At 30.0% G+C, this 22,438-nt stretch overlaps 2 protein-coding genes across 6 annotated transcripts in view; both read left to right on the plus strand.

The window, feature by feature from the left end:
- The window catches only part of LOC106681111 (pepsin-2B), a 61,641-nt gene extending 50,766 nt beyond the window's left edge, over nucleotides 1–10,875 (plus strand). For all 5 annotated transcript variants that reach the window (XM_067052358.1, XM_014421271.2, XM_067052357.1 and 2 more), the window contains exons 7-10: nucleotides 2,388–2,510; nucleotides 5,490–5,637; nucleotides 7,599–7,691; nucleotides 10,456–10,875. In XM_067052358.1, the coding sequence (XP_066908459.1) occupies nucleotides 2,388–2,510; nucleotides 5,490–5,637; nucleotides 7,599–7,691; nucleotides 10,456–10,617 (526 nt within the window). In that variant the 3' untranslated portion in view covers nucleotides 10,618–10,875. The remainder of the gene's footprint in view (nucleotides 1–2,387; nucleotides 2,511–5,489; nucleotides 5,638–7,598; nucleotides 7,692–10,455) is intronic.
- Nucleotides 10,876–12,257: 1,382 nt separating this feature from the next.
- On the plus strand, nucleotides 12,258–19,935 carry LOC106681098 (uncharacterized). The gene is made up of 4 exons (XM_014421253.2): nucleotides 12,258–12,445; nucleotides 15,381–15,562; nucleotides 17,295–17,399; nucleotides 19,689–19,935. The coding sequence occupies exons 1-4, from the start codon at nucleotides 12,314–12,316 to the stop codon at nucleotides 19,831–19,833; spliced, it is 564 nt and encodes a 187-aa protein (XP_014276739.1). The 5' UTR covers nucleotides 12,258–12,313; the 3' UTR covers nucleotides 19,834–19,935.
- Nucleotides 19,936–22,438: the final 2,503 nt, after the last annotated feature.

Raw genomic sequence — 22,438 nt, forward strand, 5'->3', positions numbered from 1 at the left:
ATATATAAAATTTTACCCATTTTGTCTCAAAACATTTTCTATTCGTCGTATTTTAGTCTGATGTTGCCACCAATTTGAACAACCTAAAGGACAATCTATCACAAACAGCTTTTATTACTCATATGATCTTTTACAGTCTTAAACAAATAACAATATTATTAATAAATTCTCATTCCTTATTACAATTTTAGAAGCACTTCATTTAAAATAACAACTTTATGCAGGTCTATTCTGCCCAGGTCATTTATATCAGTCCACAAATTACTCTATGAGACATTAAAACATTATGGAGTTATATAATTTTGGATATAAGCACTTCTTAGATTATATATAATTAACTTATTAGCTATTTTCTCACATTAAATTAAAAAAAAATTTTTTTTATCACAGTCAACCTTCTCTATTATAATTTAAGACAACAATATTTGTAATCTCTAACATAGAGACTAAAATTAGATAACATTTATTTATTTTTAACAATAATAACTATAAATAACTTTTTATTAATACAAAATTAAATTAAATATGAAATATTAAAAATTATCAATAGAAAAATCCACAATATTTGAAAATAGGAGAAGGCATTTGTTATTTATAATAGAGGAATAATTTCTTATTTAAAAATAAAGTAAAAATAATTTAAAATGTAAATAAACAAAATCTAATTTTAAATTCCAAATTAAAATTCATTAAATAAAATTTTAACAGGCTATACAGCCTGTTCTGCCCAGGTCATTTATATCAGTCCACAAATTACACTAAGAGACATTAAAACATTACAGAATTATATAATTAATTTGTTAAAATTTATCAGAACAATATTTGTAATCTTCCCAACTCTCAGGTTAATCATTTAATTTATTTTATTTTTTTATTTTATTTTTATTTAATTTATTTATTTCTTTAATTTTTTTTTTGATTGATAGATTTATTTATTGATAGATATTACAATCTGTCACACAGTTGTGGGCAATAGGTAATAGTGATGGATGATCTCATACATACTAAAATGAAAAAAAAATAATAATAAAAAAAAATAAAATAAACTCTCTTAAAATAAATATATACAAACAAAAGAATAGACAAGATGAACATAATCAAACTATCTGTATGAAAAATAAATAAATAAAGTGACATAATGATAAAATAATATAAACAATATAAAATAATATATACAATAAATTTATTTATTAGAATAATATTTTGATAAAATTTCCTCTTTATTTTATTATTGAATTTCATTTCAAGGTTAATTATTATATTATTATAATAGACTGATATAAATGACCTGGGTAGAATAGCCTGCATAAAGTTCTTTTTTAAATGATATGGTTCTAAAATTGTTTTAAGGTATGATAGTTTATATGTAATATTGTTATTTGTTTGGAATTGTTAAAAATCATATGTGTCATAAAAGCTGTTTGTAATAGATTGTCCCTGAGGATGGCCGGATTGGCCGAAACGTCGGACTTATAAAGGAATAAAAAAAGTTTTGATACTAAAATAGAGAAAATTTTATTTATTTAAACTAAATTATAAATTGATTGAAGTACTTTATATTATGATACGATCATCTCAGCTCATTCTGTTTCAATTGTATTCGATAAACTAGTATTTGAAGTATAAAGTATGTATATTTGGTCTTAGTGACGAGAAGTTGGAAAAAAAATTATAAGTATTTGGTACAGGCTGAGAATTATACCAGGTCTTGCTTTGTTTCTCATATTGATAAATGCAAGCTGATAGTGGAAAACGCAAGATATATATTGGTGGTTCGTAAGGATCAGTCTATAAGACAACTATATGAGGCAAGGTTCCGCGACTTATATTGATTGGATAATAATTATTTTCAGCATCTTCGAAAACATTCAAATAAACTGTAGTCTGTAAATAAAATTATACGCCAGTGTGCAATCTTATACAAGATATCATTTTCATATTTTGGAGCCATTGTAAATTTTTTTCCGTTTTGATGTCAAATATTTGTAATTGCAATTACAATTACTCAATTACAATTATAATTACTTTGAATTCTAGTGAAAAATAACCATTAGATAAAAATGTTATTGGCAATTACAATTACTTTGGATCAGCTTGTACATTGGTTCACCTAGTAATTGCGATTCCAAATTACATTGGAAAGTAATTGTAAATACTTTTGGCCCAACTTTGACATAATCAAAGCTTAAGTGATGATATGTACATATTTCTATTTTTGTGCTGGATGTGTCCGTTATACAGAAGTTTTGTTGTATTATGATAATCTGGTCGAGTCCATAGTTCTTGTCCAATTAACCGCTCAGAATACTTTATTTTTATTTATTTCTTATTATTATCTTTTAAGTGTTAATTTATTTTTTAATTTTTCCATTATAATTTTCCTCCAGGAAGGGAGATCCCAAAGATGGGGGTGAGTTAGTAATAGGTGGATGGAACGATAAACTCTTCGACTCCAAAAAAATCGACTACATCCAAACTGATTCATATAACTGGGAGGTCACTATTGAATCGTAAGTACATTATTTTTCTTTTTGAATCAAATATATACTTATTCATAATTATGAGATATAGTTGACCGTGGATGATAGATGAGGAGAAGATGGTTGGGGGTGCGGTCAATGAAAAACACAAATAAGTATGATTAACTTATTTTAATGTGCCGACGTTTCGGCTAGAGTTTCTAGCCTTCTTCAGGGCTAAAAACAAAACAAGATAACAACCACAGTATGTATAGAAAAATAAAAAATATAAAAAGAAAGTATTTTATTTTTATTTCCCGCTTCTCTCATCACTTCATTTTATTAATTCTATTTTGTAAAATTATTCATTGTATATGTAAAATTATTCTGTTTATACTTTCTTTTTATATTTTTTATTTTTCTATACTTACTGTGGTTGTTATCTTGTTTTGTTTTTAGCCCTGAAAAAGGCTAGAAACTCTAGCCGAAACGTCGGCACATTAAAATAAGTTAATCATACTTATTTGTGATTTTCATTGACCGCATCCCCAACCATCTCCCCATATATACTAATTCGTAACGTTTCAGAAACATTTTCAAAGCCTTTGCAGCAAAAAACAGGTAAATCCCATATAAACTTTTTTCATACGAACAAACTTCCAAAAAATCAAAAACCACAGAATGAGAAAAGGTATTATCAATTTCTTTAATTATTCCTTCCTATAGGGACAATATTTCCAGTCTAAAACTGTAACCTTCAGACGATGTGGTTTAAGTTCGATGTTCCATCTACTTATAGCTAAACAATTTACTGAACAAGAAAAATATATAAATAAATATACTAATATTTTATTTATTAAACTATCTTCAGTTTGATTGCTGGCGGACTTCTGTACGTCTAATGGTTCCTGTGATAAAGATTTTCAAAAATTTTATAATACCATAAACACTGCTACTCTTACGAAGATATACGTCATAAACTACTTAATACGACATTAAACTAGCTTTTATTTGATTGTTAATTGACATCAATGTACGTCTCATGGTTCCTGAGATGATTTTTTACAATTAATTCACTAACTTCTGATTTTTTCAGTACATTTTTATGAAATGTTGTTTTTTAAAAGGCTATATCTCGAGAACTATTGGAGGTAAATAGCTCTATTAGGACTAATATTTCCGATAATTTACTCTTCTTTAAATAGTGTTTTTTTTAGATTTTCTAGTGTTGTTGGTAGTTTCAAAGATATGGAGCTCTGAATGAAATAATTAATTTTTTTATCATTTTGTATTCCCCCTAACTATACTTGGCAGACTCATCAATTTCGATTAATAATTATATGCAATTTTCATTAAATTAATCAAAATTGAGAGTGAAATAACTGACTTTTTTCGAGCGTGCTCTTGCACTAAGTGTGGGGAGTGATTAATGGTATCGGCATCGAACCTTTGGGGTTGGTGAGACTTTTATAATTATTATTATAAATATTTATTATTGAATTTATTACACACACAATTTCAATTATGACGCCTTTATCTACAACTCTACAATACCTTGGGTCTAATATTTGAATTAAATTTAGGTTATTTATAAACATTGTTTGATTCTTAGAGGTTACTATTTCATAGAGTAAAATTTCAGCTGAAAATAGTCACATTTACTCTACCTTAAACATGCCCTACATTTTACATTGGCAATCAACCTACCACAAACATATACAGTAACTTATTGAGGACTTACCTATGAAAAAAGGTAACATGGGACCCACACGTCAAGACAAAACGAAAAACGATAAATGTCCGACTGAGACAATTATATTCTATACTACACAGACGTTTTAAATAATCACTCAGACAGAAAATTAACGTATACAATTACTTACTAAAATCTATATGGACTTACGCCTGCCAAATTTATGGACTTTCTAAAAAGACACAGATTCAGAAAATACAAACTTTTCAATCACAATTTTTAAGACTGGCAACGAACTCACTCTACGTTTCAAACGAGACCATTCACGCCGACCAACGCATTCCAACTCTAACGGACCACATGCATATGACTTATGGTTTCACAACACGCTACATAGACATTTCAATAAATTTATACGACAGATGGCAACACATGACATACCTGACTTAACTCGGCGTAGGCAGAAGAGGAGTTGGATGAGGGACCTCCTAGAGTAATAAAATAATTTACTTAACGTCAGGAGGATGCACTGGGTGCTATCTCCCTCATGCCAACTCATGCCTGGATAAAACATTTCATTTGCTGGTTGTAAAGTACATATATAGGTGCAAATAAAAAAAAAAAAAAATCGATGGACTTTTCTCTAAAATATCGTTCATTTTTGCATTTAAATAAAATTATTATGATAGTTTAAAAAAATAAATTGAGCTATGATAACTGATATATAGCCTTACCATTACAATATTTTCATTTATTTAAAAATGAGGAGAAAATGTTTGAGGTTAGTTAAGAACAGAAATAAGTAAAAACCTATTCATTAGTAACAACGTTTCGACCAGCCTTCATCAGGGCTACAGGTGCAGGTCTTCATTGCTCTTGAGGAGGGATCACATGCATACTCTTATTTATTTAAAATGAATATTAGTTGTATTTCAGTTATGTTAAAAAAAAAAAAAAAAAAAAAAAAAAAAGATGAAAGTTACATTGAGTTGGAAAAGAAAATATGAAAAAAAGAATAGAAAAAAAGGGATTTACAGAAAAACAGATTTATAAAGTGTAGAAAGAAAAAAGAACAAAAAGATAAAAGAACCAAAGTGATGAAATAAAAATAATATAATTACTATTTTTATATACTGTTTACATGTTATGATTATATGTTGTTAGATTAAAAAAATAAAAACTGTCTAATTAGATTTGTATAAGGATGCTGTGTAGCTAGCAACCCAATGAAGTGGGCCAGCACATCTTTGTTGTTTTTGAATAAAGTTGTTCTCCCTCTATTCACGGTTATTATCTAAACTATTATCTCATCTTTACTTATTATTTTTTTTTTATAGAATGTATTTCGGTAGAGACAAAGCCTACTGCAGCAATTGCTCGGCCATAGCCGACACTGGCAGCACAATGATAACCGGGCCGATCAATGAGATGATGATATATATCAAGAAGATGAATGCCAAAGAACTTGAAGATGGTTACCATTTCGTAAGTTACATATATAATTAGACAGATATAAAAGATAGATCCAAAACTTAATAAAATAAATAATTTAAACCTTTAATCCATCATTTCTAAGGAATAAAGTTTTTTTTTCTTTCTTTAAATATACAACTACATTAAAATTAAAAATACATCGGGTGAATGCGATTAAGGTATACTAAAACGAAGAATTCATGCCTAATAAATGAAGCTTATTTTTATAATAATAATGTAATTAAATCCCTTACAGTATCTTTTAATGATGTTGATCTTACCCCTATCGAACGGATCTGCTACATCTGGACAAACAACTAACTTGTTAATTGTGTGAATCCTCACACAAGACTGAAAAGACAAGGAAACTGCACGTCGATTCTGACTACTACAAGACTTACTAGACAAACGGTCTGAACTTCCAAGATATGTGATTATAATAAGGCCTGTCTGTAAATACAGAGTTGAGTTTTGGGGCTCCACATAATCTTCGAATTCCTTTTGTATCAAATCCTTACAAAAATCTTCAAAACTCCATACTTTGTCTCAAATAAAATAATTCATACTTAATGGCCCATATGTAACCGATCTAGCCCGGACCAGATATCATTCCTTCCATTATAAACTCCTTAACTACCTAAACCCACTATTTTCTAACCTTGCTTCTCCTTCATTACCTGATAATCCTGATAACCATCGGAGACTAGCTCGAAATCCTCAAATTAAATAACATAAAAATCAGTGAAGACTAAAATGACTTTATTCTAACATATTTACAAGAACTACATGTTACTGTTACTGTTACTCAGTCTCTATCTTCTAACTTAGCTATCCAGTCTAGGAAATATATATGAACACTTGAGAAGAGGGGGTAGGAAGAATAGTGAAATAGGAGAAAGGGTTTGGACCAATCAGATAATTTAGGAAATCAGGCGGAGCCTGAAGAGCCTATGAAATTAAAAGTAAATATCTGGGAGGGGGAAAAAGGCGTGAATAGAAACAAGGTGGCCAGGCTTCCAAGAAATTGGAAGTAAGGTACCATGACCTAAGGACTCGTGAGAACTGACTTACTTATGTTAAACATAAAATAGTTAGACTGATGCAAGGCCATTGTGAGATGACAGCTTGTACCTGCCTAAGTGCCAGGCCCTTATAAAACCTGGAGATATGGAATTGAGCTTTGTTGCTCTACTAAACCTTCGAATTTCTCTCGTATCCAATCCTAACAATTCATAGCCCTTAAAATTCTCAATGCTCCTTACTTTGTCACAAATAAAAAAATTCATAAAGACCTTAATGTTCCATATGTAACCTATCTATCCCGGACCAGATATCATTCCTTCCATTGTAAACTCCCTAACTACCTAAACCCACTATTTTCTAACCTTGCTTCTTTTTCATCACCTGATATTCCTCTATCAACGATATTAAAGTACTGCCAATGGATAGTTTCTCTACACGTCATACTGTTGTAATCGAACGTCACATTTACTAGATTTATTTTTATGTAAATACAGTTGTAAATTTCACTAAATATAAAAAAAATTAGTCAAAGTCATTAGATTATTACTATACTATACGATACTATATAAATTTTATTAGAGTGCTACCAATGGGTAGTTTCCCTTCATGTCTGTATCGTACTATTGTTATCTAACAACACATTAACATTATTAGATTTATTTTTGTGTAAATAGAAAAACATTACTTCCAGCTTAATTTATAATTTTGCTGGGCTAAGAAGAAACGCTCTAGTTCGGAGGAAATATGTTTAAAAAAATGTCTATATTAGTTTGTCTGTATATTGTAGAAATGTTATTAGAGTTCTACCAATGGGTAGCTTTCCTACATGCCTGTGTGATATCATTATAATCTAAAATAAAATGTACTAGATGTATTTTTATCAGAATACAGTTTTATATAATTATCAATAAATAAATTTAAAAAAAAAATACAATTTTTATGTTTTTAAGGTCAAGTGTGATACCATTGACAGCCTTCCAGACTTCTCTATTGTCATTAGTGGGAAGAAGTACACTGTGAAAGGAAGGGACTATACTTTTACGGTAATACTTTATTAATAAATGATTAAATATTAATAATTATTTGTTGCGAACTATTTAAATGGTTTATTGAGATTGTTAAATTTAAATTATTTTAATTTCTAGCGATTTATTCAGTATATTTATATCACTATATTAAGTGTTAGCATACTAGTACTTGGAGTTAAAACTTCAATCGAATCATTATATATATATTGTAAAGTTTTAAGAAAATTAAAAGTTATTTATGAGAAGATAGTTGGGAAGTGCGGTCAGAAAAGAAACATGAATAAACATTACTCATTTATAAGTGCTGATGTTTCGACCTGAATTTCAGGTCTTCATCAGGGTTGAAATTTATTAATATAAATAAATATAATATATAATAAAATATATTTATACCAGATCGGCCTGGTGGCCCTTACATGGTTGATATAACCGTTACATTATATATATTTTTTTTTTAACAGTTGATTATGGGGGAGGGTATAGTCTCGTACAAAAGACACCCCTAACTATATACAATGTTATTGTTAAAAGAAGAAAAAATAAAATAAAATAAATAGATAAGAATAATGCTTCGAAATAAAATAAAGTAAAATTAATAACATAAAATAATGATATTGGTACACTTAAATGAAACAAACAATTGGCCTCTAATAGTAAAAAGTAACAAGTTAATTTGAAAAAGGGACGAGAGAAGAAAATAGAAAAAATAATAAATAAAATGAGTAATAATAAAAAGTAAAACAGAGGTAGTGTGACTATGAATTACTTTTATTTTTATTAAAATTTATAAAAGAATGTCCTGCAGCAGTCTGGGCTTCAGTCTTCGGGTTGAGGTTGGGTTTCCCAGGTTGTAGGACACTGCTCCTTTAACTGTCGGCAACTGGGAGTGGAACTTCATGAATGGTTTTTTGAGCACTGTTTTAAGTTGCAAATGTGAATGAAGAAAGGAAGAAAAGTGTTTTTTAAAAGGTTTAAATCTAAGAAAAAAATATTTAGAAAAGGTTATGGGGGACAAAGGCAATTAGCCTGCATTTTTAAGATTTTAAAAAGGAAATGACATCAATATGAAGGTATCCATGAAAATGGCCTGAGGGTCGAAACGTTGGAAAAGTTGTAAAGAATAAAGTTGAAAGAGTTGAGAAAAAAAGGATCAAATTTGTTTTAAATTAAGAATAAACTAAACCTCTCTCAAACAAGAATAAATGAAATCAATCTATTATTAACTATTTTATAGTAAATTATACTAGCTTTAATTTGAATGCTGGCAGACATCTATACGTCCTTTATTAATAGTTCCTGAAATAAAGTTTTTTATAAATCAAAGTTATTGTCCGAACAACTATAAATGAATTTATTTTATCAAATTTCATGAAGACTATTACTCCTACGAAAATTAACGTCATTAACTACTTAATGGTCCATTAAACAAGCTTTAATTTGAATTCTAAAAGACATCTGTATATCAAATGGTTTTTGAGATATAGATTAAAATAAATTCACTAACTACCGATCTTACTTAGAAAATCTAAGAGAACATTATTTAAAGAAGAGTAAATTTTCAGGAATATTAGCACGCAAATTAAAGCTAGTTTAATGGACTATAAAGAAGTTTGTGACCTTTACCTTCGTAGGAATAGTAGTTTTCATGATATTTGCTAAAATAAATTGATTTATAGTTGTTCGGACAATAAGTTTGATTTATGAAAAACTTCATTTCAGAAACCATTGGACGTACAGATGTCTTCCAGCGCTCAAATAAAAGCTAGTCAAATTTACTACGAAATAGTTTATTATGTTTATCTTTGTAGGAGTAGTAGTTTTTATGATATTTCACAAAATAAACTCACAAAATGCTAATTTCTGGTTGTTCCTATAAAATGTTTGATTTTTGAAATAATATATCTCTAGATTCATAAGACACACGTATGTCTACCAACACTCAAAATAAAGCAAATTTAACTTACTATAAAGTAGTTTATGATACTTAACTTCGTAGGGGTAGTAGTTTTTATGATATTCACATATGAATATGAATTTGGCAAATGACAATTTGTCCGAACAACTATAAATCAATTCATTTTAGCAAATTTCACGTAAACTATTACTCCTACGAAGATAAACATCATAAACTATTTTATAGCTGATTAAACTAGCTTTAGCTTGAGTGCTAAAAACATCTGTACGTCAAGTGCTTTTTGAGATATAAATTTTTCAAAATAAATCACTAACTATTAATCTTTCAGTACGTTCAATACAATATTTTTATGAAATGTTGCTTTTTAAAAAGCTATATCTCGAGAACTATTAAACGTATATCGCTTATTAGGGCTTAAATTTAAGCAAATTTATTCTACTTTAAATAATGCTCTCTTAGACTTTCTATTGTTGTTGATAGTTTTAAAGATATAGAGCTCCGAATAAGAATTATTTTTAACGTTTTGAAACAGCCGCCATTTTTTATTCCCCCTACCTATACTTGGCAGACTCATCAATTTCGACTAGTAATTATACCTTGATTTCAATTAAGTAATCAAAAATTGGGGTGAGATGACTGACTTTTTTCTCCTCTTGGCTCATGTACTGTCAAGCATTGGCGGGTCAACTAGTATTATTAATAATTATCAACCTTTTTAACGTTTTACATAATATTTAATAAGTAAATGCTTAATTTACAAAGTATATGTTCTGTTTTTAGTAACAGTGTACACTTTTTGCATTTATTTAATAAGATATGTATAATATCACTGCATTATATATATATTTTTTTATGCATTTTCAGAACTCGTCTCACCCAGGATATTGCATGCTTGGATTCACTGGAAACTATGAGACCGATTGGGTTCTTGGTACGATGTTCCTCTCAAACTACTACAGCATTTTTGATATCGAGACCAGGAAAGTCGCATTCGCGCCCTTGAAGGTCGATAAAAGAATATTTTGAAAATGCCGAACATTTTTTGCTGGATGAGAAACTTTTATGAGATGCAAAGAAATACATTGATATTTGATATGTTTACAAAACGAACAAAGTCTATGTTACAGATCAATTTTATATTTGTTTTATAAAACTATATATATTATGGGCGTTGATGACCTCAGGGTTTTACGCCCTAATGCCTCAGACAACAACAACAACAATAACTATATATATATATATTTTGTTTTGTACTTTAAATAGTAATAAATATATTTTTAAAGATTTTTTTATTTATTTATTTAATAAAAGTAAATCATCTCCATTTATCATTTCCACAATTATCTGTAAGGAAAGAATAGAACTCTAAGGAGAATTATTTTTTGAGATCGACTGAGGAGTTTTCTGTGAAAAATGGTTTATGAATCAGATATCATTCCTTCCATAATATACTCCCTAACCACTCAAACCTACTAGTTTGTAAACTTGCTTCCTCTCCCATGCCTGACAACCCTCCGAGGCGCCTGAAAAGAAGATGGCTTCGAGATCTTCTAGTGTAGAAATGTTAGAGTGCTACCAATAGGTGATCATACCCTCATGGTCTAACATCAAAGTTATTGGACGTAATTTTATGTGAATACAGTTAATAAAAAAAAATGGTTTATAATGTATATCTTTTAAAAAGTACAAAGACAGTCATCAATCGGAGTAGTATATACAATGTTTGAGAAACAATACAGGTTTTGTTGCATATATACATTAATTTAAAAATATTACTTATTACTAATACTATTATTATTATCATCAATACTATATAAAAATTACTATCATTCTTAAATTAAATTACTACTATTATTATCATTATAATTAATACTATATTATAAAAAATGGAATCCAATTTCAGAGTATCATTGTTAAATAAATAGTTGTGGCCATCTCTCACATATTTTGAAAAAAAATGGCCAATCATTTTGCATATAATATTAATTGTTCATTTATAATTTTCGTTTATTTACTCAAATATAAGGTTTTTAAAATTACATTTATTTTTTTAAAAATAAATAATTTAATTTCTATCCATTTTAGTCTCAAAACCTTTTATTTTTCTTATAAATCCGACGTTTCGGCCAATTCCAAAATTGTATTAAGATTGTCCCTGAGGATGGCCGGATTGGCCGAAACGTCGGACTTATATGAAAAACAAAAAGCTTTTGAGACTAAAATGGATAGAAATTAAATTATTTATTTTTAAAAAATTTACCCGTCTCAAGAAAGTGCTAAGATTATAAATTAAATTACTTTTTATTTTTATTGCGTAAATTAAAAAAAAAAATCTGCTGTAAAACTAAAGATATTTAAAAATTTGAAAAAGGAAATTCAAATCGCATTACAGTATCATGCATAAGACATTTGCACCTTATCATGTACAATGTATCAATTATAGCATTATTGAATACCGTTTAAAATAATTAATTAAAAGAATTATTTAAAAAAAATGGAATCCAAATTTTCAACCAAACCTAAGTACATTTTAAAGAAATTGTTTGGATACTGAATATGAATAAATGAAAGTACAAAAAAAGGTATGCACTGTTGGCCACAATATCAAAAACAAACATCCACTTTCTAACCTACTCACCCAGCCCTGCCTCGGTGACCCAGAAAAAAAAAAGTGTTAATACGTTTTACCACTGAATACCACAGTTCGGTTTCTGAAGCTCTAATGTCAGTACTCGCTGTGAGCTTTTTGGTTGCCTGTATCTTGGCGTACTCGAAGCAGTCTCAAGATCTGAATAACCACCGAATATCCAAAAGGTTCCTGCCGCCAGTGTACCCCAAGAACGGAATCATTCAGGTATTTAACTGTTAATTAGCTAAAAGTAACAGTTAGTCCTTGAGGTGTCCAATACGACCTTTGCAGTGACTAATGTAAGTTGTTAATCGGGTATCCCGCATGTTGATTAGCTTGTTTGGTCTGTATAATGCCCCATTAACCTATATAACGATATTTTGATTTTATTCAAAGGAGTGATCTTAAGTGATTAAGCGATCTTAACGAGCGATCTTTTTTTTTTTTTTTTACAATTTTGTAAATATCTCTTCTCCCCCTCTATTATGTATATTGTCATTTATTGTTTACCTAATTTCAATTTTTTTTTACAATATTTACTTTAAAATTATTTCCGTTATTGTGCCGTGCTTAACTGCCATTCCCACTCCCCCCCAATATGGCTTACTCTGACTTTGACTTCCGTCAAAACAGGAATGAATTCTGTCTCATCATTTGATTTTATTCTTTTCTTTTTTAATCTCTTAATTTGTACTTTCTTTAATATGTCTCCTCTTACTTTATCTCTTATCTATCTGTTACTATTATCTATCTGTTTACAACCTTTAATTTTCTTATTAAATTTTACTTTTCATTGTATACCGCTGTTATTTTCAACTTATGTTTTTTTCTTTTTTGTAACTATGTCAAGTGTTTGTATCTTTTTTAGCCCTGACGAAGCCCTGCTACGTAGGGCGAAACGTTGGCTCAATAAAAATAGTATACCCATTTACTATTTGAGTTTTTTTGACCGCACCTGGACCATATTCCATTCTGTGATCTTAAGCTTCGCTTAAAAGCGGTATCTACTATTACCCATCCATTCGTAGATAACTCCCTATCGTATATTCATCCACTGGCATTCTTGTTTTTGGCACAATGAATATTTGTTTATTGAAGAGAATCGATGCAATCTGCCACAAATTAAGGAAAAAAATGAATTAAAAATAATAAAGGAATATCTAAATAAAAGATAATACTATCATGAATAGAATTATGAATCTATATCAAAATTATAATAAAATAAAACTGATCTAATAATAAAAAAAAATGTAAATACAAGATAAAGAAAATTAAACTTAAGTAATCCACTAACGCCTGTCGAGCAGATTCGATAATTAGGAGTTCATCTTGAAAAGAGACTTACTTGGAATCCACACACAAGACTGAGACGACAAGAAACTGCTCGTAGATTCCGATTGCTACAACACTTACTTGACAAACGCTCTAAACTTCCCATTCACTACAAAAAATTAGTATACACTACGATAATCAGACTTATTTGGACTTATGGAATTGAGCTCTGGGGCTCCACCAAACCATCAAATTCCTCCCGCATCCAATCCTTACAATCCAAAATCCCTGATGCTCCTTATTACGTTACAAATAAACTCATTCACAAAGACCTTAACATCCCATTCGCTGCAGATTTGGCCCAAAACAGATATGCGTCTTTTCATTCCAAACTCCTAAACCATCCTAATCCATCAATTCTTAATCTTTCATCCTTAACAATCCCTGATAATCCTCCGAGGCGTCTGAAAAGAAGATGGCCATGGGACCTTCTAATTTAAATTAAAATTTGAAGAACCACCAATCGGTAATTCCTTCCCAAGATTTTCAAGTGTATATGAAGCATACAACATATTTACTTATTGTATTATTTTGTACAGTTGTGAATTACATTTAAAAAAACTAAAAAAAACCTCAAGTAATACACAGTCGTAACTACATACAATATTGACATTATGCAGGGAACTCCATGCCAAGCCTAAGGCAAAAGGAACTAAAGGCTCCGAGAGATCTCAGCGCTTCTCTCCCTTGTATTGAGGGCCAGTGGTGGCGCTTGAGCCGCATAGGCTTTAGTACTTGAGTAGAGAAGCTGGCCATTGCCAGAGCTCCAACAGAAATTAACAAAAGATCTCGGGGCCAGTGCCGAGGAGGATTATAGCGATGGTTAGGGCCAAGGAATTGGAGTAGTGCAAATGAATTAGGGTGCTTAAGGTTCAGTTGGAAGTTGGAAAATATGGATGGAATAACGACAAATAAAACCAATTCAGACTCTTTTTTTTTTTAATCATATTTTCTACGAGCTAGAGCGTTTGTTCTTAGCCCAGTCAAATTATAAATTAAGATGGAAGTAATGATTTTTTAGTAGTATTTACACAAAAATAAATCTAATAATGTTTATACGATGTTAGATAACATCAGTATGATACAGGCATGAAGAGAAACTACACATTGGTAGCATTCTAATAAAATTTATATAGGATTATCAGGTGATGAAGAGAAGCAAGGCTAGAACCTAATGGGTTTGGGTGGTTAGGGAGTTTATAAAGATAGGATAAATGTCTGATTCGGGCTAGATCGTTTACATATGGAACATTAAGGTCTTTATGATTTTTTTTGTTTGTCACAAAGTAAGGAGCATTGAGGATTTTACGAAGGATTTTGGATTGTAAGGATTGAATACGAGAGGAATTTGAAGGTTTAATAGAGCAACAAAGCTCGGCTCCATATCTCTAGGATTTATTATAGTCTTGTTGATTAGTCTTTTGTTATGAATTGGAAGTTTAGACAGTTTTTCTAGAAAGTGTTGTAATAGTAGGAATCGACGTGCAGTTTCCTGTCCTTTATGAGGATTCCATGTCAGTCGTTTGTCGAGATGTAGTCCAAAGTAGCGGATCTGTTCGTCAAGGGGAAGGGAAGTGTTATTAAATGATATTGTAGGGTGATAGGTAAGTTTTTGACGAAGATTAAAGATGATCTGAGAGAATTGGTGGGATTTATTTTGATCCTCCAACTATGGCACCATTATTCGAGGGTTGTTATATGGGATTGGAAATTTTGAGATGCAATTAAAGGGTTATTATTGACTGCGAGCACACATGATCCATTGTGGTACTTAGAATAATTTATCAATGATCTCATGACTTTGACTTATTTAAAACTTCTGTCACAGTTTGCTTTAGGCCTGGGATTGCCAGCCGATGTAAAAGGAAGGAACATCGCTACTAACTCCGGAATTCTAATCAACATCCAACTCCCGACTAACGTGTCTGAGCTGAGACCTCCACAGCGTTCCATAAGATCTACTGCTCACCACAGGAGCTTCCTGCAACAGGTTGCCGATATGCTAGATATGTAAGTAGTTTTTAGAACCAGCATTAATTACAAAGTATTAATGATTCTATCTAATAGTTCATATTAATATTGATGAATTGAAAGTTGACTATGAATTATGTAGTTCTGATAATATTCATTTTTTTAACGTATTTATTTGTGTTTTCTAATTTATTTATATGTTTTTTTAAATTTATGTATTAGTTCTTTTTAAATTCATTTAATTTTTTTTTTGTTAATAAACTGATTGTTTTGTTGCTATGTATTGATTATTTATGTAAATTTGCTTAATTTATGGAAGGGTTGTTGCGGATCAGCTTTATTATAACAATCCATAGGCTTGATCGCCACAAGGTTTTACGCCTTTTAACAAAAATAACACAGACTGACATGCTGACAACGTCAAGTACATCTAGAGCGCTCGGCCAATCATAAAGTACAACAGGAGATAAATAAATAATAAAGGAAAAAGAATTGAACGATTGTGAAGCGAATAAGTACACTCATGGAAAGAAAAAATAATAATATAAAGAGTTGACATGAATTTTTTTTTACATTATATATATATAAATAATAATTGTATAATTTCCACTAATGAAGAAGAGGCTCAGGGCTGCAATCTTTTTTTTTTTTTTTTTTTTTTTTTATTTATTTATTGTAATTTACAACTGTACAAAATAGTACAACAGGTAAATATGTAGTATGTTTCATATACACTTGAAAATCTTGGGAAGGAACCACCCATTGGTGGTACTTCAAACATTAATTTAAACTAGAAGGTCCCGTGGCCATCTTCATTTCAGACGCCTCGCAGGATTATCAGGGATTGTTAAGGATGAAAGATTAAGAATTAATGGGTTAGGATGGTTAAGGAGTTTGGAATAAAAAGACGCATATCTGTTTTGGGTCAAATCTGCAACGAATGGGATGTTAAGGTCTTTATGAATGAGTTTATTTGTGACGTAATAAGGAGCATCAACGATTTTACGTAGGATTTTGGATTGTAACGATTGGATGCGGGAAGAATTTGATGGTTTGGTGGAGCCCCAGAGCTCAATTCCATATGTCCAAATTGGTCTGATTATTGTAGTGTATACTAATTTTTGGTAATGAATGGGAATTTTAGAGCGTTTGTCAAGTAAGTGTTGTAGCAATCGGAATCTACGAGCAGTTTCTTGTCGTTTCAGTCTTGTGTGTGGATTCCAAGTAAGTCTCTTGTCAAGATGGAGTCCTAAGTATCGAATCTGCTCAACAGGTGTTAGTGGGCTGCAATCTAAAGGGAAATAAAAATAGTTAACAACTATTTATTTTCCGACGTTTCGCCCCGCTTCGTCAGGGCTATTCCCGATGGATCAATTCAAAACACAGAATTTCGAATTGATAACACGACCTCAACTGACATAGTCCTGATGAAGATCTACAAAGTGGAGCGAAACGTCCGAAAATAAAAATGGACTATTTTCTTTTCTCTTTTGAGCGCAACCCTGACCATCTCCATAATTTTTTTTTCTTTTTTAGGTTCTTCACTGACAGCAACATTGATCATTATAATAACTTAAAAAAGAATATATTTAGTTATATTTCAGTTTAATATATATAATGTGTTTATAAAGTTTTCCATATATACCCATCTATCATACTCCCCAATTACATTTGAATCCATGCTCATCTTAATCGCTCAGAGTTGGTGTTTTTTCATAATTTTTATTAATTACTAGTATATTTAATTTTAATTTGTTTCATATTTTTCCAGAAAACCTGAGAACAGAGACGCATGCCTAGGAAGGAGCATGTGCATTCTATACAGCAGTCGCTACCAGACGAGTCTCATTCATGATCTCTTTAAAGCGCTTGTTGAGTAAGTAACTTACCATAATTAGGAATTTCTTTTATAAGCAATCAAATCAATCTATGAAGCTCCTAGGCAAGATACCTCAAATTTAAATTTAGGAAGACCGTTGATTGCCGTGTGTAATAAATAAAAAGGATGATGGTCCGGGTGTGGTAAAAATAAAACTCAAATAATAATAAAACTATTTGTTGTGGGCCAACGTTTCGTCCCACTTTGTGGGGTTAAAAATAAAAACAACTAAAATAATGAAACAAAATAAGATAATTGATAACATCAAATAAAAGTAAACGGAATAATATTGGAAGAAGATAGTTGACCCTATGAAGTAGATTGGAGGAAGATAGTCCGGGCGGCGGTCAATAAAGGTATCAAAATAATAAAACAGAACTATTTATTGTTAACCTATCGCATATATTTACCTATTGTAATCTTAGCTATCATTATGTGTATTTGTATATGTATATATTTATAAAAGTATTAAAAAATTAATGAAAACTGAAATAATAATAAAGTAAATAAAAAAGTAGATAAGAGAGAAATAAAAAAAGGTGAGTATCCTATTTTGTTTATAATTATTTCCTTGATGTTTATTTTATTTTTAATTCCTTTATTTTCCGCCTTTTAGCGTGTACTATATTTTTATATTTCTGTTTTATCTATTTTTTTTATTATTTATTATCCACGTCACATTGGCTCGACATAAAAACCATTCACACCAGTCAACGTTTAGAGAGCCCTATATAAAGATATCTGGAACCTCATAGGGCCTAATGGAATAATACCCCTTGTGCTGTCAGCCATAAGGAGGCTACATGCAGGAAAGTCATAGGATAAATCAATTTTACTACAGACACTTGTCGGGCAGTCTTTATCATATATGCTTTGGGGTGGAGCTACGAGAAGCCAATTAAGAAGAAGTTGGACACTTGGACCATCGGGAAACAAGCCTGGACAGATCTTAATCATCACGGATTCACCACATATTACAACACACATCACCACCTTCAGATTTCCACGCAGCCAGTTAGGTATTCATATATATTTTAAAGATATTTTATGGCCAAATCATCTATTTGAATGATTTTGATTGTATTATATTATTCATGGGTATATTAAAGGTATATAAATACTTTACTTATTTATATAGCATTGAGATTTATAATACTAAATATTAATCCCTAATATATTATGTATTCAATGGTAATAATATTTTATAAAGGTGTCTAATTAGTAACTGGTGAAGACGCTATAACTTTGGAAACGTAATCAAATAATAAAAGTTTTTATGGCTCAATCAATTTCAATTAATAAAATTATTTTTGGATAATTACCTTCAGTAATACAAAATATGGTGTATGAAATATGTCTTCAATCCAATGCCAGGCACACGTTTACTTTTGGTTGGGTGATTGGGTTTGAGTGGACTGTATATTGAAAAATACAACATGATTAAATGAAAATAAAATTCTATTGTCTAAGTTACAGATGATATAGTAGGTGGCCGAAATAAAACATTTATGGTTAAAGGGTTAATTAATTTTGAATGACTAGGCTATGGAAAATTGTAGATATAATGAGGTGGTTGATAATGATGTGCGTGTTAATTATTGCTAGGTGGACTTACTCCATCCTTCCCTTCTTCTCTCCACATTCCTATGCCTCTCTCTCCTCTGCTTTTAGGAACAACTCCAGGATTTCTACTCACTCGTGGTAGATTTTCCTGATAAGTGAACAAAGAAGAAAAAATGGACTGCTGGTTTCAAAGCAAAATGGCTCTCTCTCAGCCAGGGGTTTCTTCTGCTCACTACAGAGAGCCAGTGCTCTCTACCTCCAGTGAGGAGGTAGGTTCTGATATTGGCCGTATAAAGCGCTAGTGCTGTCTACATTATAGCAGCCCCCCAAACAGTCGGTTACCGTAGATAACCCGAAACAAGAGATATTAAACATAATATGCCATAATAATTATAGAAACACTAACACATTGTTTTTTTCCTTTAGTTCATTTAATTATTATTTCATAGTAAATTTTCAAACGTGTAATTTCTTATAGCTAAAAATAAGATATAGAGAATTATTTAAACTATAAAAAATTATATGTATTTAATAAGATTATTTTTTTTTAAATTTGGCAATTAAGTCTTGTGTGATTATATGTTAAACATTAGTTAAACATTTAACATGAGCTAGTGTTAAACATTAGTAAAATCTAATAAAAATGCAGTTTCTAACATATTTTTATTTCACACACAAAATTCTAACCGCAGAATTAATTTTTTTTCCTCAATGATTTTTCAGCTCAATTTTCGATGAGGAGGTCACCCAGAGATTCTTTAAACGGCGGAAAAGGGACACCCGACCTTCTAATGAAGATTGTTTCACCTACAATCAAGAATGCGATTCAGCTTTATTAAAATTTTTCGATGAGAACATCGCATTTTAATAATAGTTTGTTATAAAAAAAATTTAAATTTAAAAGCAATGATTAATAAATGTTTTGATTAAATTATTAATATAGCACATAATTGTTATATTTAATAAAAATTTAGCAAAATCTTTACTTGTAAGCATATATCACCAAAAATTATCACAACATAACTAAATTGAAACATATATAGATTGTTTTAATATTCAATAGTACAAGAGCCGGGAAGAAAAAAGGCAGTTATTTCATCCCCAATGTTTGATTACTTTAATGAAAACTATTTATAATTACTAGTCAGAACTGATGAGTCGGCCAAGTATAGGTAGGGGGAATAAAAAATGGCGGCTGTTTCAAAACCTTAAAAAAATATTAATTTTTCACGGAGCTCTATATTTAACAACTACCAACAACACTAGAAAACCTAAGAGAGCATTATTTAAAGAAGAGTAAATTTGCTGAGATATTAGCCCTAATAGAGCTATTTACGTCTATTAGCACTCAAATTATAGCTAGTTTATTGTACTATAAATGACTATATGACCTTTGCCTTCACAGGAATAGTAGTTTTCATGTATTTGCTAAAATAAATTGATTTATAGTTGTTCGGACAATAAGTTTGATTTATGAAAAACTTTATTTCAGAAACCATTAGACGTACGGATGTCTGACAGGACTCAAATTAAAGCTAGTTAAATGTACTATAAAATAGTTAATTATGTTTATCTCTGTAGAAGTAGTTTTTATGATATTTGACAAAATAAACTCACAAAATGTTGATTTCTAGTTTTGATAAAATTTTTGATTTATAAAATATAAAAATATCTCTAAACCCAGACGCACATATGTCTGCCAACACTCAATATTTAAGGAAATTTAACTTGCTATAAAGTAGTTTATGACACTTATCTTCGTTGGGGTAGTAGTTTTTTTTAATATTCGCATATGAATAAATATTTGGCAAATGAAATTTTGTCCGAACAACTATGAATTTATTTCAGTAAATTTCATAAAAATTACTACTCCTACGAAAAATATCTACTTTATAGTAGCTTTAACTTTAAACTAGCTTTAATTTGAGTATTAACAGACATCTGTATGTCAATCGGTTTTTGAGATACAGATTTTTCAAAATAAATTCACTAACTACTGATCTTTCTGTACGTTCCTTACAATATTTTTATGAAATGTTGCTTTTTAAAAAGAAATATCTCGAGAACTATTATGAACGTAAATAGTTCTATTAGGGCACACATTTTAGCAAATTTCCTCTACTTGAAATGATGGTCTCTTAAATTTTGTATTGTTTTGGCAGTTTTAAAGATATAGAGCTCTGAATAAAAAATTAATTATTTTTAACGTTTTGAAACAGGCGCTATTTTTTAATTCCTCTTTCTATACTTGGCAGACTCATCAATTTTGAAAAGTAAATATACATAGTTTTCAATTAAGTTTTTGAAAATTGGGGTAAAATAACTGCCTTTTTTCTCCACTTGGGATCTTGTACTAGGTTACAAAACTGGTGAGCGCATACCTACAAGTCAATTATTTCATCCCGAATATTTGATTACCTAAATGAAAACTATGTATAATTACTAGTATAAATTGATGAGTCTGCCAAGTATAGTTAGAGGCAATACATAATCGTGTTAAAAAAAAACTAGAGGAATCAATATATTTTGGCAAGTAACATAAAACTACTGTTCCTATGAAGATGAATGTAATAAACAATTTTATCGTACATTTAACTAGCTTTAATTTGAGTGCTAATAGACATCTGTACGTCTCATGGTTCCTGAGATAAAGAATTTCTACAGTAAATTCACTACTTATTGTGTAGTATGTTCACTACGCATTGTTTTTACTGTTTCTCAGGAACTATTTAATGTAAACTCTACTTGGGCTCATATTTTAGTAAACTTACTCTGCTTTAAACGATAATCTATTAGATTTTCTAGTAGTGTTTGTAGCTTTAACGACATGGAGCCCAGAATGAAAAAATATTTATATATAATAACTATACTTGGCAGACTCATAAATTTCGACTTGATTACTTATACTAACGATTTCCTAATCATTCTATACATTGTTTTATTCATTGGTTTAACTGAAATTGATTATAAAAGGAAACTGTAGGGGAAAAAACTGTTTTTTATTATTTTATTATACCATGTAAATTGTAATTATATGTGATTTACTTATGTCCGATTACGGATTAATAAGTATGCTGTGTATGAAGCAACCTGATGTATTTGGACAGCATAGATGAATAAAGTATTCCTCTCTCTGTTCCATAACTTTGAAAGTACCTGCAACACTAGAAAACCTAATATGGCATCATTTAAAGTAGCATAAATTAGCTAAAATATGTAATATAATATAATATTTTTTATAACGTCCATATTTATTTGATATTTGACAAAATAAATTCACCAGCTGACATATTTTTGATTTATGAAAAGCTATATCTTAGGAACCATTGGAGGTACAGATATCTGCTAGCAATCATGTTAAATATAACATAATGAACTATTAAGTAGTACATAATGTTTTTCTTATATTTGCATATATAATTTCGACCGAACGTCTATAAATCAATTGCTTTTAGCAAATAACTTCCCCTACG

The sequence above is a fragment of the Halyomorpha halys genome, unplaced genomic scaffold, assembly GCF_000696795.3.
Source record: "Halyomorpha halys isolate HHAL.00 unplaced genomic scaffold, Hhal_1.1 Scaffold309.1, whole genome shotgun sequence".
Taxonomy (NCBI): domain Eukaryota; kingdom Metazoa; phylum Arthropoda; class Insecta; order Hemiptera; family Pentatomidae; genus Halyomorpha; species Halyomorpha halys.